The sequence below is a fragment of the Rhineura floridana genome, chromosome 1 (genome assembly GCF_030035675.1).
Source record: "Rhineura floridana isolate rRhiFlo1 chromosome 1, rRhiFlo1.hap2, whole genome shotgun sequence".
NCBI classification, from domain to species: domain Eukaryota; kingdom Metazoa; phylum Chordata; class Lepidosauria; order Squamata; family Rhineuridae; genus Rhineura; species Rhineura floridana.
In genome coordinates, this window is record NC_084480.1 from 220,161,596 (window position 1) to 220,183,715 (window position 22,120).

The 22,120-nt window shown below is 38.8% G+C and overlaps 1 protein-coding gene across 6 annotated transcripts in view; it reads right to left on the reverse strand.

Annotated features, from left to right (window-relative positions):
- The window catches only part of RIPOR2 (RHO family interacting cell polarization regulator 2), a 103,101-nt gene that overhangs the window by 51,725 nt on the left and 29,256 nt on the right, over window positions 1-22,120 (reverse strand). For all 6 annotated transcript variants that reach the window (XM_061593646.1, XM_061593683.1, XM_061593655.1 and 3 more), the window contains exons 2-4: window positions 14,668-14,794; window positions 9,214-9,369; window positions 5,802-5,880 (exon numbers count right to left, since the gene is read on the reverse strand). In XM_061593646.1, the coding sequence (XP_061449630.1) occupies window positions 5,802-5,880; window positions 9,214-9,369; window positions 14,668-14,794 (362 nt within the window). The remainder of the gene's footprint in view (window positions 1-5,801; window positions 5,881-9,213; window positions 9,370-14,667; window positions 14,795-22,120) is intronic.

Below are 22,120 nucleotides of genomic sequence, written 5' to 3' on the forward strand. Positions count from 1 at the left end.
CTTAAACTATAGAAAACTATTACTTACCCTATACAAATGGATTTCTTCTCATTTTTAAAATATACTTTCATAATATTTGAGGCACACCTAGCCACCTCTTAGGGCGCACCAGTGTGCCTGGGCGCACCGTTTGAGAATCACTGGTGTAGATCTTGTTGTGAAGTGAAGTCTATAAATCTCCACCATATTGACATAAATGTTTCTGGTTTAGCAGCACTTCTCCTAAATCAAAGGTGTAGTGTGATTTCGTCCAGTATTGCCATTGTCCAGATTTTGCTGTACCAGATCTGCAAGTTCAATTCATCTAGATGCTTCCAATGTTGTAATATCATTATTCTTGCTGCCAATAATAATTTGGAAATTAGATGTTTTGATTTTAGTGTATTATTTTCACCTTTGAATAAAGATAATAAGAATAATTCCGGTGTTAAATGTATTGTTTCTTTCGTAATTTTGTTGAGTTCATCTTGAATTGAAATCCAAAATCCATTGATCTTCGAGCAAGTCCACCAGGGATGAAAGTACGTTCCTTTTTGGTTACAACCCCTCCAACATAGGGGGGATATTGAAGAAGAAATATGTGAGAGTTGAACTGGTGTGGAGTACCATCTATGCAACGTTTTCAAAGTAGTCTTTGTGCATGGCTGAAACAGTTTTATTGTATTTAGATACAAATATTGAGGACCAATCAGATATCTCCAATTGATAACCCAGATCTCTTTCCCATTGATTTTTTAATCCTGTAAGATTTCCCATGTCATTTTCCAGTAATATTTTATACATTTTAGATACCAATCCTTTTCCATTACGACAATTTTCCAACAAAACTTTTTCAAATTGTGTAATATCTTTAGCAGCATATGTTTTAATTTGAGGGTCTTTTAGTATAGAATTCAATTGGTGTGTATGTAGCCAGTCTAAATTCCATGAAGGAATATCTATTTTCAGTTGTTGGATAGTGAGTTTGCCTTGTGGAAAGAAATATCTGAGTCTGAAGTATTTTTTCTTTCCCCCTATTTCCATATATTTTTTCAGAAAATCACCTCCTGCATTCGGATAGGTTTGTAGGGGAGTCAAAGGGGAATATATCGGGGATAATTTCATTTGCCATTGTTTCCAAATAGTGAATGTAGATTTTGTGAATGGGTTATTAATATTTTTAAGCCAGGTATGACGAATTGGTAGGAAAGGTAAATTCCATAGCTTACTATTAGATAACATAGATTCCTCCAGCCTAATCCAAGTCTTTTTTTGATCTCATTATCATGAAACTAAGTTGACGTATTTGAAATGCTATGTAATATAAATATAAATTTGGAAGTCCCCATCCCCCTGAATTTGTCTGAGTATAAAAAGAGGTTAGTGCTAGTCTTGGTCTTTTGTTTTGAAATATGAAGTTATTTATTATATTCTGCCATTTACGAATAGTGTCATGAGTAATAAGCAGGGGAAGCATCTGAAACAAATAAAGGAATCTGGGTATTATTTGCATTCGTATGGCTGTTATCCGACCTAATGTGGTGAAATTTTTTTTTTCCATTTATTTAAATCTATCTTCATTTTCTTTATTAGAGGGTGATAATTAATATGAAATAATTTTGAGATATTTTTAGGGATTAAAATCCCCAAATATTTAAAAGCAGAATTACATATGTTAATTCCTAACGTTTTGCGAATCATCAATTGGTCCTGTGGACCAACATGCAAAAACATTATGGAAGATTTGTTAAAGTTAACCTTAAGTCCAGATATTTCTGAAAATGTTTCTAGCATTAGTTTAAGTAATGGGGCTGATTGTGATGGATTCCCCAGCATTAGTGTCATATCATCTGCATATAAATTTAGTAAGTGTTCTTCCTCATTTATATTAGTTTGATAACCTTTTATTTGAACATGTGAGTGTAGTTTCATGGCTAGCGGTTCTAAGGAAAGGGCAAATAATAGTGGGGATAAAGGACATCCTTGTTTTGTGCCCCTTTGTATTGGTATAGAGTTTGAATCCAAGTTATTAGTGCGTATCACTGCAGTAGTTGTGTCATATAGACGGTTTATCATATTTAATACTCTTTCTCCCAGATGATACTTATCTAGTACCTTTTAAAAATAATTCCAATTCAGACAATCAAAGGCCTTGTAGATATCTAATGATAAAATACCTAGCATTTTTGTATGATATTTAGCATGAAATATGATGTTTAGTCTTCTGATGGGATCTGAGATGTGTCTACCTCTAACGAATCCTGTTTGATCTATGTGAACCAAATCAGCTATCATCGAATTAAGTCTATTTGCAATTATGGATGTGAATAGTTTTTGATCCTGGTTGAGAAGATTTATTGGTCAATACGATTCTACTTTCAATTTGTCTTTATTTGGTTTGGGAATGACAATTATACAGGAAGTCTTCCAAGTGTCTGAAATGTTTCCTCCTGTCCAGATGTAATTAAATAATTGCGTTAAATGTGGGATTAGTATTTCTTTAAAAGCTTTATAGAATGCACTATTAAATCCATCTGGCCCGGGTGCTTTATTGTGTTTGAGTCTTGTAATTGCAGCAGATACTTCCTCTATTGTTATGTCTTGATTTAAGGATTTTTCCTGAGCATTTGAGAGAGTGGGGGGAGAAAAATCAAAAAGATACTCTTGGATTTTTTCTGTTTTGGTAGGTATATTATTATATAATTCCTTATAAAAATCTGTACAGCATTTATTGATTTCTTTAGTATCATATGTTGTTTTTTCTTGATGTGATATTGCCATGATTTTAGTAGCTGTATGCCGTGATTTTAGGGCATGAGCTAGTAATTTAGAATTTTTATTTCCCCATTCATAATATTTTTGTTTCGTGTACCAGATGGATTTAGCTATTTTTGCAGAGTCTATAGCTTCTATTTCTTGTTTTTTCTTTTGCAATTCCTTTAGTGTGGTTTCAGAGTTATTTTGTTTGTGCTGAGATTCTAGTTTTTTCACTTCTAATTGAATAAATTGATGCAAGTGTAAAATTATGATTTTGTAATAGTCCTGAAATAAAGATGTATCTACCTTCTGAATCTATTTGTTGTTTTTGAACCTGGAAATCTATTGATTTAGCAAAAATGATTCCCACTCCCTTTGAATGATTGCTTCCTACCGCTAAAAATTGTTTACCAAAATAGTTATGTGGAAGAAGATGACAGTTGGGTTTCGGCTTGTATATTTCTTGTAAAAATATAATTGAAGGTTGCTGAGTCTTAATGTAATCCGAAAACCTTCGTCTTTTGATGACATCTCCCATGCCCCTCACATTTAATGTTAACACTTTAATTTCAGCCATATGTTATACTTAATTATCTATTTTGATCACCTGTATATTCCAATGCTCTCTATCATGACTCCAATCTTTCCCTATTATTTCTATATAAAACCATTTATATTGACAAAAATTTAAGATGCGGCTCTGTAAATCCCAGGTAACATGTAACTCCCCCCCCCAACATTCAACCCCTGTACCTAACTAACTAAAGACAGAGAAAAATTTCCCTGCTTACAGGTATTGTCTGAGACAGCCCTGTGTTAGCTGGTCGAATTTCTGAGGCTTATTGCCTCTTGTGAATATATTGTAAACCCGAACAATATTAATTAGAATAACTCTTAACCAAATAAATTTATATGTGTCCGCTAATCCCAATATGTTGCAGATGACACAGACATAGCCTTTTTGTGTGATATTATCTTGTTCCCTTGAAAAAATTTTCTTGTGCTGATTCATCTAATAACCAACCATTTGATCATTATTTCTTTCTTGTGGATGTTGATCTCATTGATCTCTGAGGATTGGTTGAATTGATAGATATGTCATTTCGTTGACGTCTTCTGTGTTTAGTAGCCTGAGGAAAGAATTTCCAATCTTCTCCCTCGAGCACCATGTTGATGAGATCATCAGATTCCAATTCTTCTTCTTCCCAGGGAGATGCTTGATGCTCTGTGTTGAACACCATCTGTTTCTATTATCAATGCAAATGGAAAGCCCCAACAATATTTAATGACTGCTGTTCGCAATACTTCTGTGGCAGGGCAAAACGATTTACGTTTGCGTAATGTTTCAGTACTCAGGTCTTGAAGAAATAGTACAGGGCTACCTTCAAATTCAATTTGGTCTTTTTTACGCATAATTTTGAGCATCTCTTCTTCTTTTGCAAAGCTATAGAATGCGACTATAATGTCTCTTGGTGGGGCATTATTTTTTGGCCGTGGGCCCAGCCTTCTATGAGCACGTTCTATGTCATATGCAGTGATGCTTGCTTCTGGAATCATTGATGACCACCAATTTATTAAGACCTGGGTGATATCTTTATTATCTGTCCATTCTTTAATCCCACGCACCCTCAGATTCCGTCGACGGCCCCGATTCTCCTGGTCATCCACACGATTTAACATGTCTCTCTGATTGAGTATAATATGTTTGATTACATCTGTATGTTGAATGCCTATTTCTAGTGCTTCATTTGCAGTTTTAGCAGTATCCTCCATTTTGTTTGTTAAAGATGATATTTTTTCATCCAAGATTTTAAAACTGTCATCCCATTTTTGAAGCAGAGAGCTCTGAAGAGATGCAAATAATGAAGATAGTTGTGCTGTAATTAAGTCTTGTTCTAATTCAGGAGTTAATATTTGTATTGACTCACTTTTTGACGTTTTAGAAGTTTTCACCGCCATTTTGAAAACGCGGTTTCCCGGTTATTTCTTTTACCCACGATGTCCTCAGTAAAAGTATTTGTGCTGTGAGGGAGTATTTTTATTGTTCTATCGCTGCAGGTAATGTTCCTGTATCTTGTAGATATTTTTTATTGAATTTTCTTCCGTTTTCGCGCCAAGGCTTCTTTAAAAAAGCATCAGGGTTAGCAGAACTCGTGGTTTACCCTGTTGCTCCAGCGATCGTGCACATGCGCCTCTTTCAGGTGCTCTAGGTGTTTCCTCACACTGGAAAACAATTGGTAGAGGACTCACATGACTACTCCCTCCCCACTATGAAGAGACCTTTGTATCAGGTGGTGAAATGGGCAGATATTTATTTATTTATTACAGTTACATTCCACCTTTCTTCCAAAGACCTCAAGGTGGTGTACAGGGTTCTCCCTGCCCCCTTTTATCCTCACAGCAACCCTGTGAGGAAGGTTAGGCTGAGAGACAGAAAGATCAGGAAGACTTGTAAAACAATTAAACAGTTTTTGGATTCTTTCCTCACCACATGCCTGGAAAAAATGGATTTTCTGTAGCACCGTTTGTGAGAAAACCACACACACATCTCCACCAGGCAACTACTGGTAAAGACGGAAACTTATGAGAAACTCATCTACCTCGAGTGATCATGTGGATGGCTACATGGAGCAGTACCAAGTATTCAAGACACATTAAATAGTGACTCCAATATGGATCAGGCACTACCATGTGTCTGTGCATAATCAAGGTGGTAGCCCCTACAGTGAAACACATTTCAGTGGCAAGTCATCTGTCTGAAAACATCCTTCTGTGAAAATTGTCACTATATCAAAAATTTACATCAGAGAAAAGGTTTTATCTAGCTATTACATTTTTCAGATGTGGGGCACGTTTAAACACATGCTTCCCAGTCTGAAATCCTACGTTGTGGAGTCCCCATGGGAGGACTGTACCACTTTCACTATGGATATCTAAACCAAACCTTAGCGAAAGATTTCAACTGCAGCATCCAAACACCATAATCCAGTTCTCCTTTCTGTCCTCCCTATCTCTCACTACTTAATAAGCACTCCCTACTGTTTGAGTCCTATGACAAGACATACCAGACGTGAGTTTCTTTTCATGTCCTTTAATTGAACAGTCAACTTATCCAGCTCCTTTTGATGCACTTCCAGGTATTCACTGTAAAGATAAGCCAAAAAATGAAACATCAGCTCTTTTACATTTCAATAACAAAGTGCTGATTGCTGATTTCTGTGAAAAGAAAATCAGTTTTGCAAAGTGTTGTTCTTTCCACAAATTGTTTAAACAAGTAAAGTATGCTCAGTTAACATTGCAATCATGTCTACTCAGATGCAAGTCCTATTGAACCCCCCTCCCCAGCTATTCTGAAGCAGGCACAAAGTACAGAGGGAATGGAGCTGAGTTGGCTAAGGATCTGCTCAATCCTAAACCAATCCTGCTACTGGTGATGGGCCCACTCTGGACCTCTCTCCTGGGCCAGCATTGAGCTGGTGCAGCAAAAAGTGGGACAAAACTGTCCCCTTACACTGTGGCCATTGCAAGTGGCAGGGCTTCAGATGCAGTGATGTCTGTGCTGCTCAGTTGAGACCTGCTGCTCCAAGCCAGGAATGCTCCCTTAGGCTAATCCCACTAGGACTTACTTCTGAGTAGACATGGTTAGGACTGTGCTGTTAGTCATTGTTTCTAAATAAAATTTATAAATAAAATTAAAATTAAAGCAGGTAATAAAAGAACCTGTTAGATTACATTTTGAAACTGGAAAAACTGTAATGGCTTGGATCCAGACTTATAATGAGCAGAATTCAACTTACACTGGAGGAATGAGATGGGGGGTGTTTTTCAACAATTCCTCCTTCCCCTTGCAGCTCCTTAAAAGCTGACCCAGAGGATTGAGAACAGCATGGGAGCTGGCACTGAGGGCTGCAGGGGGAAAGGGGAAAAATGCCTCCCTAGGTGTCTCCTGAATCCTTGGATCCGGCACAAAAGGAAGTAGCCTTTCAGTTCATGGAAGGGTAAGTCTGGATCTAACCCAATATAAATTTTATAATGGGGAGGAGGAGAGTTGTGCTGGGCTCTTACTGGGAGGAAGGGTGGGATATAAATAAAAATAAATAAATAAAAATATCTCAAGCAACCACAAAAGGATAAAAATATTAGAAAACTTTGATTGATGGATTGATTAATTGTACTTATATACCGCCCCATAGCCGAAGCTCTCTGGGCGGTTTACAGTAACTAAAAACATTAAAACAAATATACAAATTTAAAAACACATCTTTTAAAAACAATTTAAAACAATTAAAAAAAATTTAAAACACATGCTAAAATACCTGCTGAAACATCATTTTTAATGCATCATTTTTCTTTCAAATACATTATTTCTATTGATTTTAGTCTTAAACATGTGACTGAAATCTGTTAGAATTTTCTATATCTTGTTGGCATAATCTTAATCACAATAATACCTTTTAAAATATACTTAATCCTTTACTTTGTTTATTTGATTTTAAGCCCACCATACCCTCTAACAAGCAGAGCAACAAACAATATTTAGAAACAAACAGCAGCAACATTTAGAGCTGTTTCACACATAACGCTAAGTCAAACAATGGTTTAGCACAAAAGTGCTAGTGTACAAGTTCCCAGAGAGAAAATTGTGGCTACTGTACTTCTACTCTGGGCCTCTTACTGATGTGCTGCTATGAGACACAGTTTGGCTTAGCATGTTGTCTGAGACAAACCATGAACTGTAACCAAGGTTTGTTCTTGCATTTACAGATTGTGTTATGTCTGGAGTTGACAAACCACAAGTCTATGTTCAGACAACATGCTAAACCAAGCCATGGCTTGGCCAACAGCAGCGCAATAGCAGGAGGACTGCGGGAGATGCACAGCTGCAATTATCGCCGCTCCAAGAATCCACATGCTTGTGTGTTAGCAGTAAGACATGGTTTGGATTGTGTTACATGTGAAACAGCTCTTTGTCTGCAACCTACTTGGAAGTCCTCTTGCACAATCCCCTACTGAAAGCAAACTGAGCTACGTTTAAGCATCATCATGATCTTACAAAAGCTTCCATTCATTCCAATGAAGTCTGATCACTGTAGTGCTCTTAAATATTTCCCATTAATTTCAATGGGGTTTGCAAAGAAGAACCTCCTGATGAATTGTGCCTCTCATTTTTTTTTAAATCCAGTTAGTAAAAAGGTCACCTGATTTTCCTTATCCCAAATGGTTGCCAGATAAAAAGGCATTTATGATTATCTACGGTAAACTAAGAGTATGAGTGCACAACAAATGAAAGGTGCTCTTGATGGCTTCTTCCTAAGCAATGGAATAGCTTTGTCCCCTAGTCACTACAAGCCAAAACTCCCTAAAATAAGTTGAGGAATGGTCAGTGTATGACATCATAGCTGACAGAAGTCATTTAGTCACAAGCAACCTTGAATTTGGGTGATGAATAAGGGCCAGTACATAGGATTATTTTAGAATGTGGCATCTGCCTCTTCTGAGTTGGTTATATAGAACTGTAACCATGAGTTGCTTTTGCCATCACAATTCATATTTACTGTGGGATGGTGATGAAATATCAAAAGCCAAATTTAGCTCACAGTGGCACATAGATTCACTATCATCCTGGCATAGGCTGAAACAGCTAAAAGTTGTATTTCCTTCAGCTGCTATGCACTGAAATGGTGTTAAAATCCTCCCACCCCCCATCATAAAAAGAAGCTTGGATTGAAAATATGCAGTTGGCTAAACAGTGGTGCATCTAAGGCTAGAACTCGAGGCTGAAGTCAACGGCTTCCACAGCCTAGGGGGTGGGTCGGTGCCCAAATGACAACTCAGAGATGATGAGGGCAATGGCAAACAGGCTCTGCCTGCGCCAGCATCTGAGCCACTAGGGCCATTGCTGGTGACCGCAATATGCTTTCTTCTGATTTAAAAAAACATTTTATAGTCAGGTGATGGCTGTGCATGTACATGGTTACAGATGCTCATTTTATTATTTTTGCTTTTAAAAATATATAATCCTTTTCTACAACAAAAGTGTGCTTATTCCCAAGTATTACATTTTTTAATCAGGGTTGGCAACATTCTCTCTCTCTCTCTCTCTCTCTCTCTCTAATTTAATGAAATGTAAGAGCAGCTGCAAAACACAGAATGAGGGTGGGGGTAAAAAGAACTGTTAATTGTGTGCTTCACACAACTAAAGCAATACGCATGTCTGACTACAGCCCCTCCCCCAGCACCATTAAGACCAGAGGCTAAAATCACCCAGCTCTTCCACTGTGGCTGAGCCCCTAAATGTTCTATGGATCAACCCTGAGCTGTTAGAGGAGAAGCAGGAACTCCTTGCTTTTTGGGAGCTGATAAACCTATCTTTGACATCAGAAGTTAAACTCTTATTTACTCCAGAGGAAACAAGATTTTCTTTGTAGAGCAGTAAATACAGTTTTAGTGCTGCTTCAGAGTTATAAAAGCTCTTACTTCAGTCCATTCTTCAAGGCCTTGTAAACCTCTTCCATCCTTTCAGGCTGAGGCTCCTTAGCAGTGCTGGTGCTTTTGTGTCCCAAATTGTGTATTTTCTTCACTTTTGCCTGAGGTTTCTTGAGCGCAGAGGAATTTTCAATAAAGGAGTTACACCTGCAAAATTAGCATTAAAAGGGAGCAGGGCATGGAACAAAATGTATAAATCATTATTATCTGGTTATCTCAAAGAAGTTCTGCCTAAGGAGCTTTCCCTAACTTAATCTGAACCAACTAAAAGCAATCTGCATGGAGTGCTGCCTGCCAGAGGACTAAATGTTTATGGGTTAATAGGTCTGAGTCAACATGACACTCCATCAGCACCTGATATTATACTTGCTGAAACACCCAGTCCCATTTCATTTGATTTAATTCATTTGGTTTATTTAGATCTGCAGCATGTCCCATGACAAAGACTCAGTGTGGGTTACAACAGATTTATAATGTACCATATGTATACAATGAATCCGGGGGGGAAAAGAAGAAAAGGGAAGAAATTTAATAAATAAATGGCTAATTTGCTCTGCTACTTATAATGACAATTCAATTGTACTTACTGGTTATTGCATGCACTGTGGATTTATCTGGCCATTAAACATTTTTATTCATATTAAAGCAGGATGTAATTGATATAAGATTCACAGGCAAAAACCCTTGCAGTTTAACAACATATCTATAGCCCACAGATATTTCTATCCAACTTTAAAAAGCAGGGAAATTGGGCAGCTATAGTGAATGCACCAGACCTGACCTCCTCTCTGAGATATTGAACTGCCCTACAAATTTGTCAAAATGCAAACACCATTTGGGTTGGTCTTTCACAGTCCAATCCACTTCCTGTGTGTAGCTTGGAAGAATTTGGTAACATGTGCCTCTGAGCATATGGTGAGTGGTGGCAACACATATTATCTCCAAAGATGTAGAATTACAGTTTTGCATGTTTTTTGGTGTTTTTCTTACTTTGCTTCTTTTCTGTGTTACTACTGTTTCTACAGAGGATCTAAGCTAGAAAATTATATTTCTCTTATTATTCATCCTAGAAATCTGTGTCAAATTTATTTTTATTAATTTCAAAGCCTTTTAATTGGTCAATGTCATATGATGGTGAAGACAGCCTTTTGTGTTTCAAACTGGAGGTTATTCTCTATTTCTATTTTGGGCGCATTAACAGTCGAAACTGCAGTTTGATGTAAAATCAGTACAATATGTTGCTACTTGAACAATGACTCTAGCTGTTAGAAAAAAGAGGATGCATGCTTTCAGCCTGCTATGTTTCAACCACTTCATTTAAGGAAAGGTGGGCACGGTCAATTAAAAATATAGAGCACACCTAGAATTTTGCTAAAATATATTTCACCTCCCACTGTTGTATTTTGTGCAAACTGAGACACTCCTCATGTCCATTGGAAACTATTCTGCAGAACAATCAGTGCCATTATTCCACAATGGTTTTTGGAGCTTTTTTTTAGTGTTGCAAGTGTTGCTGTACTTCACATATTCACAGAAACAGAAGCAAAAGAAAATGATATACTGTAGGAAACTTCACTAAAATTGCAAAGTAAATCAGACATATTTAAAGTGACTATCTCAACTATGTTAACTGTCTTAATAATGTTGCTTCTTCCCTGCTAAAACAAGATCAGCACAGCACATGCATTGTTTCTATTATTTGGGCTGATTGCAGGTGTTGCCACCACTCACCATATGCTCAGAGGCATATGTTACCAAATTCTTCCAAGCTACACAGGAAGTGGATTGGATTGTGAAAGACCAACCCAAATTGTGTTTCCATTTTGACAAATTTGTAAGGCAGTACAATATCTCAGAGAGGAAGTCAGGGGCTCCCCTGGTGCATTCACTATAGCTGCCCAATTTCCCTGCTTTTAAAAGATTGATAGAAATATCTGTGGGCTATAGGTAAGTTCTTAAATCGCAAGGTTTTTTTTGCCTATTAGTGAATTTATCTGCTTTTTAATCTGGGAGGTAAGAAATGGGATCCAGTGCAAGTTTGTTGAGAATGGATTGATCATTTGCATGCTTATTGAGTTCAGTGGGATTTACTTCCCTGCAATCATGCTTAGGATAGGTGAAACTGACCAAAGGGGAGGAGGAGGGGAGGAGGGGGATGGGAGCAGGCAGGAGGGAGAGGGGAGAAGGACAGGTTTGATCATTTGCATGTTTATTGAGTTCAGTGGGATTTACTCCTGTACAATCATGCTTGGGATAGGTAAAACTGACCAGGGGGGAAGGAGGGAGGGCTAGAGTGGGCAGGGGAGGAAGAAGGAAAAGGGGAGGGGAGGAGGAAGGGAGAGGAGAGGGGAAGGAGGGGAAAGGCAGGTCTGATCATTTGTGTGCTTATTGAGTTCAATGGGATTTACTCCTATGCAATTACGGTTACGACAGGTAAAACTGACCATGGGGGGGAGGAGGGGGATTGGAAGAAGTGGATTGGAGAGGGGCAAAGGAAGGGGAGGGCAGGTTTGTTCATTTGCATGCTTATAGAGTTCAATGGTATTTACTCCCATGCAATCATGCTTAAGATAGGTAAAACTGACCATGGGGAGGGGGAGAGGGGATAGGAGGGAGGAGAAGGGAGGGTGGGTTTGATCATTTGCATACTTTTGTAGTTCAATGGGATTTATTTCTGTGCAATCATGTTTGAAAATGGAAATGGACTGCCTTCAAATCAATCCCGACTTATGGTGACCCTATGAATAGGGTTTTCATAGTAAATGGTATTCAGAGGGGGGTTTACCATTGCCTTCCTCTGAGGCTGAGAGGCAGTGACTGGCCCAAGGTCACCCAGTCAGCTTCATGGCTGTGTGGGGATTCGAACCCTGGTCTCCCAGGTCCTAGTTCAACACTGACCCCGGGGAGGGGCAGTGAGGGGAGGAGATTGGGTGGGTGGGCACCGGGCAGTGGGGAAGCCCCTTTCCTTTCCAAAAGGAAAACATTGTGAACAGTATCATTGCTTTTCAGCATTTCCCCCACCATTTTATTCTACAGCAGGCACATGCAGCCTCCCACCCAAATTTAAACCAAAGCTGTCCCTGGCCACATCCACACCAAGCCTTTATTTCTCTTTAGACAGTCATGGCTTCTCTCAAAGAATCCTGGGAAATGTAGTTAGTGAAGGGTGCTGAGAGTTGCTAGGAGACGCCCTGTTCCCCTCACAGAGCTTCAATTAGAGTGGCTGACTGTTAAACCAGTCTGCCCACTGGAGCTCTGTCAGTGGAATAGGAGTCTCCTCTCAGTACCCTTCACAAACTACACTTCCCAGGATTCTTTGGGGGAAGCCATGACTGTCTCAAGTGAAATCACAGTTTGGTGTGGGTGTAGCCCCCTGATTAGGGAAGCCCAGCAACTGGGAGTCTGGCTTTTAGAACGCTGACACTTAGTTCTTACTGAGCATGCCTGACATTATCACTGAGTTCCAGCCAAATTTTTTAAAATTAATTAAAAATCAGCCAGGCATTTTTTAAACTTTTAAACTGCAGAAGATGAAGGTCAGAGTGTGGGGCAAGGTGAGTAATAGGATTACAGGTACTCTGTGAACATGGCTGATTTTTAATGAATTTCAACAGATTATGAGAACTCTGACAGAAAAAAGTCCAAAAGGGCTCTGGGTTTTTCTCCTCTCTTTTTACACTTTGAACTCTCTATTTTCTCTGATTGTTTTGTGTATTGCCATGAAAATTGAGAGGGTTGTTAAACAGGCGTTTCTGAGTTCAGGACTATAAGTTTTGTAAGGTTTTATTTTGAAATGAGCTTATGGGAAGCATCAGAATGGCATGGGGGTATTTTCAATTTAATATTGCGGAATGTGAAAAATCCACGCTGGCTATAGTATACAGCCACTCTTGTGGCTGTATAATAATCCAGATGAGCCAAGCAGCTTGCACTCTGTCATTCCAATGGAGCTTTTGCAAGAGCATGCCCTAGTGACTTGGGACTGTATCCAACATTCTCTGTCCGCTAGAGGAAGGACTCTTGCACTAGTAAATGGGTGAGTTTTAATGTTGTGCAACAGAGGGCTCTAGTACAATAGCTGTTCTAGCAAGCTGCTTATGCATTCTCTTGCACAACAATGTTCCACAAATGCACAATGCCAGTGGTGCAAATATACCACTAAATGACTTTAACTGAGTGCTACATTGGATACAACACTAAGCCTTAATGCACTTCACCCTGCAATGAGTTCATTATGCATGTTTTTGTCCTTATGCTTTGCAAGTATATGGAAAAAATCATAAAAACTATAAATAAAAATGCAACCTGCAGTGAGCTTAAACCTGGCTACAGAAGCTACCCTGAATGGAGGGAAAAAAGGTTCTGCAACATTGCTGAAAGAAAGCTAATGAGTGCTAGGCCTCTAACCCTGAGAATCAATTAATATCAGCACATTACTGTATATCATATAAGCAACAAGGGAGACATACAGAGCAAGATAGACAGTTATTTTCCCAAAAGGGGCAACAAAAGGGACACAGGCACATATTCAAAAATGGGGTGGAGACAGGGACAGGACTCTGGAATGGGCCTTAGGCAAGGCATCCTCTGATGGATCCCTTCCTCCATAAGTGGGCCTGATGGACAAGCAGTACTTTGACAGCACTAAGCTTCTGTTTCTGGCCTCCATTTTAAGCTCCCATAATCCTCTTGATATAGTGTTGCCTTTGGCATTGTGGGAAATTAAAATGGCAGCTAAACTCAGATGCTCAGCACTGATCAGAGTACAGCAAAATTGAATGCAGGGCCCAAGACTGGGGCCCTGCTGGGGAGATGGGACACTGGCAGCTGCCCAACAATGCCAGATGTTGACCTTGGTCCCAGATGGAGAAGAAATAGGATGCTGCCTACCACAGACTTCTTACTCCAGTCTGCCTTATATTGCTACCTGTTAAAAATAAATTTTAAATTCCATATTCTGGATTGAAGGTCTGTGTTCGCTGTCCTGAGAAATATGACTGCAAATGGTATATCTGGACCTACTGTCTGAGTAGGAGCAAGGACAATCCATAAAATATTTAACATTAAACAGGATCTAAAGCAAATTAGAATGTTTGACTCAGCTGTAAGAGAAAGGAAGACTTAGAGCCTGATTGCATGCAGGGGAATGGTTTCCTTTTGACCGCATGCATGTGTGTGCGTGCACACGCACACCCCATCTCTAAATTGTGAAGCTGATGAAGAGGCTTGCTGAAGTAAAAGGATGGGAAAGGTCAAGACCTTTTGTAAAGCCAGGGCTGTTTTCCTTCTGTTTGTATAATTTAAGTTTTGCCATGGATAGATTGTTAGGCCTGTAACAGAGGCAACCTTTGCAATAGATAACAATGGGATAACAACAACAGATCCCTAAAGCTTCCACCACCATCATTTACAAGCTGAAAGCTTGGCTTTGGAGATGGTACTTGCCTTGATCTTCTTTCTTGAAGACCGCTGAAGCCAGCAAAGGATTGACTTCTGATAATGCCATTAGGGCCTCCTGGAGAGAATGAATGTGACCCTACTGACATGATTTCTGGGAACCTGGAAAATATTCCTGCAAGAAAACAGTAAGAAGGTCAGCTACAAAGGCAAGTTACAGGCAAGTTTAAGATATAGCTTCCCAAACTCTGGTTCAGGACAATAAAAGGTAAATGAATTGTATGACCCATTAGATCATTAAAGATATTCCAGTCTGCAAATACTGATGGTGCAGTTTCTTTCACCAACTAGAATTCAGCTTTAGGACAACAAGAGATATCTTTGTGGTAGGAGTATGAGAAATATATCCCTTTATTTCCATGGATTTTCTCTCTTTGACTTTTCATGCTCTCAGACACCCATGGAAAGTCTGCACTGTGTCAGATATCCTTGCTTTTCCAAACAACTCACATACATGTGAACAGAGTCTTATTTCTCCCCAATGAAAAATGAATTGGTCCAACTGATATATATTATACTAGTAGGCCAGCATACGCATATCAACTACATGTGCTACTGGTACATGAGAATGAACATTCAAATATGCATTCTTTGCCTAGCTTGTACAAAAGTTTCTACATCCATTTACTAATTACCATGCTTCCCCACCCCTGACAACAGTAAACTTGGTAGAATCAAATATAAGGAATGTTTGCGATCCATGTCTGCACCAAGTAGAAAAATTGTTATCTGTATCAGAAATCAAACCTGGCAGACGACTGCAGTATCCTATTCTGCATAGGTATTATCATCATTCATTCAGGAGAGACAAGCACAGCAAATTATGGTAATCTAGGGATTGGAAATGTAGAATATTCTCAGTGTGCTGATTAAGGAACCATATGTGAGACTATGCAAACTGATTTATAGGAACTCTTTTTTCAGTAATTAGGAAAGCAGACACATCTCTTTACATCAGAAGCGCTGAATTATGGAATTCATACAAAGTTGTGACATAGTACATTCCTATCCATGTCTACTGAGAAAGAAGCCGCACTTATTTCAAAGGTACTTACTGCTGCTGCGGAAAAAATATTGAGAATACTATTCTAATGTTATAGTGTACTGCCTGAGTGGGTAAAGAACTAAGAACACATTAAAATATGAATTTTGTTAATTTAAATGTCAAGATCAGAACTGTTTCCATGCCTTAGTACCTTGTATCTCCCCTTCAATTCAACAAATTGAATTCTTGTGCCCCTGAGAAAATTTTCCAGTGAAACATATTGGAGAATGTATTGTTTTATTAAAGTTTCCTATGATTTTAATTTTAAGAGTTTCCTCCTTTTCTCTCTTTTGTATTTGGTGCAATTCTCTTTCTGTAATTTATCTACATCAGCACAGAAGCTATGTGGTGAGCTTCTTCAGCTCCCATCTAAGTAAAAATCATGACCAATCACATATTTCTGGGCCTTGTGCAAGGTGAATCCATTGATTGCACACAAGAGCAAAGGAATCCTGATTTCTCCCAGATCGAGCAATTTAGAAATGGTATGGGGACTCTGTTATCTTCTAAAATTGTAATCAATTTAAAAACTTTTCTCATTCACACACTTATTAGCCATGTACTCCAAACAGTGTTCATAGTGTTAAACAGTGGGAAAGTGGGAACAAACGACACACTAATAATTGCTGTGACTTTGTCTGCTTATGTGAGATGAGTTATGATCCTTTAGACCAAAGAGAAAGAATGTCATGAAGGAAAGAGATCAGTAACAACGGCAGGCATATGGGTTTGATGGCAAAAACATTCTACAGTACATCAAACAGCAGAAGGATAACAAGGACTCATGTTAATCATGATGATTTGCATATCATCAGCTGCTTCTCACTAAAAAGTCTCCTTCTGTCAAAATAAAATAACATACTGCCAACATAATATATTTCACCAGGTCCTTGTTAATGCACATGGAGGGAAAAAAATTATGTTATTGTGGAATGCATATGTGTACCAATCTAAAGCAAGATCAATCATTCTTCCAACAAATTTTAACAGATATTTTACTAATCACATTTAGGAGAAACAGGGAAGTAAAATACTTGGTGACCAGATTAGTTAAACCATGAGTGGTAAGCCAAGAACAAAGCTTGGGCATAACTCGTGTTTTATCTGTAGTGAGACAAACCATAAACCTGGGTTTGGATGTAATGCTAAGCCAGACCATGGCTTAACACTAGATAGTGTAGCAGGAGGAGGACTAGGGAAGGGTAAAGTGATCATGATTTCTGCTGTGAGTACGCTATGCTTTTGCATTCACACTTAGCCATGGTTTGGCTTAGCGTTACATGCAAAACTGGCCACTGCCAGCCATTAAAAAATTGGTAATGTAAACAACCAACAACATCATGTTAACTCTGGATGTTGGAGAATTCCATCAGAAACAGAAACTGGAGTGGAAATTGCCACAATTCATATGCTTGTCAGAGGTCAGGAATGGAAATCACATGTGAATACAAGCAGTATTTGCTGTCAGTTTTTTGAAGTCTGCAAGTGTTATGTAAATCAGGGGTTCCCAAACATTTCCCCCCATGGACCACTTGAAAATTGCTGAAGACCTTGGTGGACCACTTAATTAGTTTTTGCCTGTTGTATCAATTGTAATTAGGGTTGCCAGGTTCAGGGCCTGAGACTGATCCTGTATATTTAGGAGAAGAGAAAGTCAGCCAAGTGCAGGTGTTCTTGCAACATTGTAATGGGAAAAACCACAAGGTGGAATTCTCCTTTCCCCCTGCACAACTTTTAAAGATACAGAAGACCTCTTGGAACTGAAAATGATGCATACATTTAAATTTACACACTGTAAATAGAACAATATTCTCCCATCATCTAGCATGTACAATTATTCTTGAATTGCAAAGGTTTAATTAAACTTGAATAGCACATTTCATCTAAATGTAGTTTAAGTTGGCCCAACCTAGCAGTCTGCTACAGACAAAGTCCACGCTCCTGGAGATCACCAGTCTGCAAGAGCTTTCTCATGCCGATGGATATGTGTGTGGGTTTCCTATGGGCATATGGTTGGCCATTGTGAGAACAGGATGCTGGACAAGATGGGCCACTGGTCTAATCCAGCAGGCTCTTATGTTATTAATAGATGTGCCAATTCCAGAAGTAGCTCACTAGGTAGGGCAGAGCCACTATGTCAGCTTCCTGGCAAGTTGCATACATTGACCTCCCTGCTGTCTCATGCTTCTCCCCACTGGTAAGCAACAGTGATCCACTTGCCAGGAAGGTAGCACAGTGGATCTGCCCCACCAGCAAGCTATTGCTGGTCAATTCCACATGTGCAAAGGGATATATGTACAGAGCTGCCTACTCAAGTGAACTGATTAGGAAAGTGTTCCTACACGAGCTTCAAACACACGTAGGTGTACCCTCAGGCTCTGGTTCAGGGTGATCAAGTCACACTACCACTGCTACTAAGGAGATGTTGAACTAGGCTCTCTAGTGAGCACAAAATACCCCAAAGAACAAAAACATGACACAGGCAAAAAAACCCCAACTGAATGACATCTATTGTGCTCTTCTTCATCAACAGTGCATTTGTTGTTCAAAACGATGATGACACATTCCTTCAGGAATGATACAATATCATATTTGAAATGTAACCCAAGATACCTTACCATGAGCCAGAAAATGCACAATCTCCTTCAAGGATCCTCAGAGTGAACCCACTTCCTTGAAGGGAGGCACAGAGCTGAGATACTGACTTATGCAAGTTAACAGCATCTGCGTCCTTTTCAGTAAATCTTTAATAAGAGGCAGAACAGGTTTGAGAGGAGATCTTTCATTCTTTTGAACTTTTCCACTGTGACCATTTATTTGTCAGGAATGCTGCCACTGTGATTGTGCAGGGGCTCTGCTCTTGTATAATGATAAATCTAAGTTTGTGACCTTCAAAGTGCCTTAGCAGTTGGTGGAAAAATTAGAAACAATTTTGTAAAATTAAATGTGGTATGTTGCTATGGGAGTCACCAACAGCGTTAGACTATGTTAGTCATGTATGCCTTTGAACTATACCTACCATTGTATTGTGCTTATTCCTTTTAGCATTCTCCTGCTGTTTTTCCCACAGCAGCAAATACCATCCATGCAATACATTTGATTGCTAAAATACATTTGCACATAGCCCAAGGCTGCGATCCTAAACACACTTACCTGAGAGTAAGCCCCATTAAATATAATGGATCTTACTTCTGAGTAAACATGTATAGGATTGCATTGCACATTGTTTTCCTTCTGCTTTCATACTCAACAATAATGAACAATGCAAAGCAATCCATATTTTACTGCAGATGCTGCAGTCATGAATTTCTGACGAATGTGAATTGGGAGGAAAATTCTGGAGAGCCACTGCGAGTCAGTATACAATTTAAACAGGGGTTGCTAACCTTTTTGGGGCCATAGGTACATTTGGGGACTTGCAAAATAGCTATGGGCACAACACACAAACACACAGCAATCACTCTTCACCATGGTCTTTGGCCTATATGTGGTTGCAATTCACTCTCCATGCACCCATAGGGCAGATGTCTGAGAGTCTGAGCCCAAAGGAGATTATGTGGAGTCCACAGTGAACCAGCTTTTAACCTTATTGTTTTAAGTTCTGCATATATAAACTAGAAATGCAAGTAAACCTAAATCTTGTTGCAATAAATTTAAGAGCTCTAGATAATTCATGGCTCCTAGACATAGCAAACAGTTTCAGAACCTTATAGTAATGAGTCTGGCCTCAATACTTAAGTTTCTGCAATTACTTTGAACTGACAGTTGACTTACATATCTGTTCTCAAGTATTGCACATGAGCAAGCAGAAGAAATAATCTGCACTTATGTATAATGTGTAGTCATGGCTTATAAAGACAAGCCTGCATTAATGGTGCCACCCAGTAGGCTATGCCAACTAAATTACAGTGGCATGTAGAACCATGTCCGAGGCAAGTGGCATTGTAATGACTGAACAGGATTTAATAGAATCATAGAACAGTAGAGTTGGAAGGAGCCTATAAGGCCATCAAGTCCAACCCCCTGCTCAATGCAGGAATCCGAATCAAAGTATTCCCTACAGATGGCTGTCCAATATAGTTTAAGATAGTATGTAAGATACCCTCAGTCCCACTGCCATTATGCAATGTAATTATCCGCTATCATCCACACCACAACTGCCACACTATAGCACCTCATGTAGCAATAGCTTAGCAACAGTTAGTAGTTCTAACCCATATATGAGCTGGCCGAATCAGAAACAAAGCAATGGGACCTACAAAACAATGGGCCAATTGGTAGGGCCAATTCACACAATACATTTTACATTTGAGATCAATTCCAACAATATGCATTCATGTGGGTAAATGAAATGTATGAAGCATGCAGTTGCTACTGGACAAGATGGTCCCACAATCAGGGAGTTTTATCAGACATATCCACAACTTACCCATTACATTTGTTCATATGAGCACATACTAGGGAAAGATTAGGATGAAATGGGTTATTCTGAGACATAACTGCTCAAAAATGTCGGGACATGCAGCACGTAGGGGCATGTGATATCAATGTTCAGATGCAATAATAAAATACCTTTAAATCCCTTGCAAAAGCTGGATGACAGGACCACACAGAAGTATTCTCACTTCTTGTTTTGCATTGGCATTATAATACTGTCATTGCTAGCATCACCAATATACAAGCCTTTGGAACTCTGAAGGTTATTTCCTGATCATGGCTCTCATTCAACAGATACTGAAAAAAGTTAAATATGGAAACAATAGATGAAAGTTAACTATGAAGATGGAAAACAGGTGGTACCATGAAAGGAGCAAAATCCTTAGGCCATTTTTCCCAAGAGGAAAATTGCACCATGGGTGTTAAGTGCTAATGCATGCAAATTTAATAGATTTAGCAGTCAGTGCATGTGTAAAACAAAGCTGATTTATATTCAGATTAAGTATGAAAAAGCAGGGTGTGACTGGATCAGCAACTGACAAGGAGAGAAAGCAAGATAAGGCATTATTTGAAAATGTGGCATTATCTCCTTCTAGTTTTTACTGTCCTAGAAACTAAAAGATCAAACCTTGGGCTATACCCAAGGCAAATAAAAGGAAGAATGAGGAAGCATATATTCTCCTTGTACTTATACTTCTGCTACAGTTGCATAACTTGCTTGCTAATAAAGCATGAAAAAACTGAATCATGTGTATGTTGCTTTCTTATCATGTCACTAACATTCAGTCTGATTTAATGATATCGCTACAGGTTGAAGATGATGAAGTCAGACTTCTTTGTATATGTTGGGGAAACTAAACCAAATAGTGCATTTTAAGCACTGGTTTGTGCTGGCAATGGAAGAACCAGCATTCCCAGGTTTATCAAACTCTATATAGTTTCAAATCCAAAACTTGTATTTGAGAGCTGTTTAAAAATATGGGTGGGTATTTCACTATATCTCTTACTTTTCGTCATTTTGCAGGCCACTACTTTCTCTCTACAAAGTCTGGATCAGTGAGAAGCATAAAAAGAAATAATTAAATATATTGCTGCTGTTACCTGTGCATCACTGAATACTGTGCTAATGGCCTATGGGAAAGGCAAAAATGGAACCTACAACACCTAGGTTTCATTAAAAGTTAATGGGAATTAAGACACATAAGATGAACCCCTGTAGCTTTTTACAACATAACTAGCTAGATTTTCTGTTTTAATTTCTCTTAAATGTAGTGTTTGGGCATGAGCCTTTGAGGACAAAATTAGGTCCCTGATTCAGTAATTATAAGCCAGACTGTTAATTCAAAACAACAAATTCCGTCTGAACTGCAGATTTACAAAACCCCTCAAGTTTAAGATACTAGCAGTGCTACAGGATTAGTAATCACTTAAATCTTTCAGTAAAGAGACATAAGGATAAATGAAGGATGGATTAACCAGATCTGACAGCATTCATTATCACTGAAGGGTAAGGTAATTATCATTATCTCCTTTCCTTGCTTACATTAAATCTATATGAACTTGTAATAACCAATCCCATTTTGTATACTGTTCTCCCTTTCTCCCTCTCCCTTTCTGGCCACATTCACATGCCCTTGTACGCCATAAACCATAGCTCAGCATGCATAAGTGAATAATGCTTGCTTTACTCCTCTCTATTCCTCCCTACTAATGCACAGAGGAGACAAACCACAATCCCTGGTTTAGTGTTACATCCATACCAAACATATTGTTTGTTTCACTCATACAAGCCATACTCAGTAACCAAGAACAAACCTTGGCTATAAATCATGGTTTGCTGAGTGTGAAACAAACCTTGAGTCCTTCCTCCCCCATCCCTCATCTGCAATATGGGATAATAATACTCAGGTAATTTACAGAAATGTCATAAGGATTGCAGTGTTATGATGTATGTGGAGC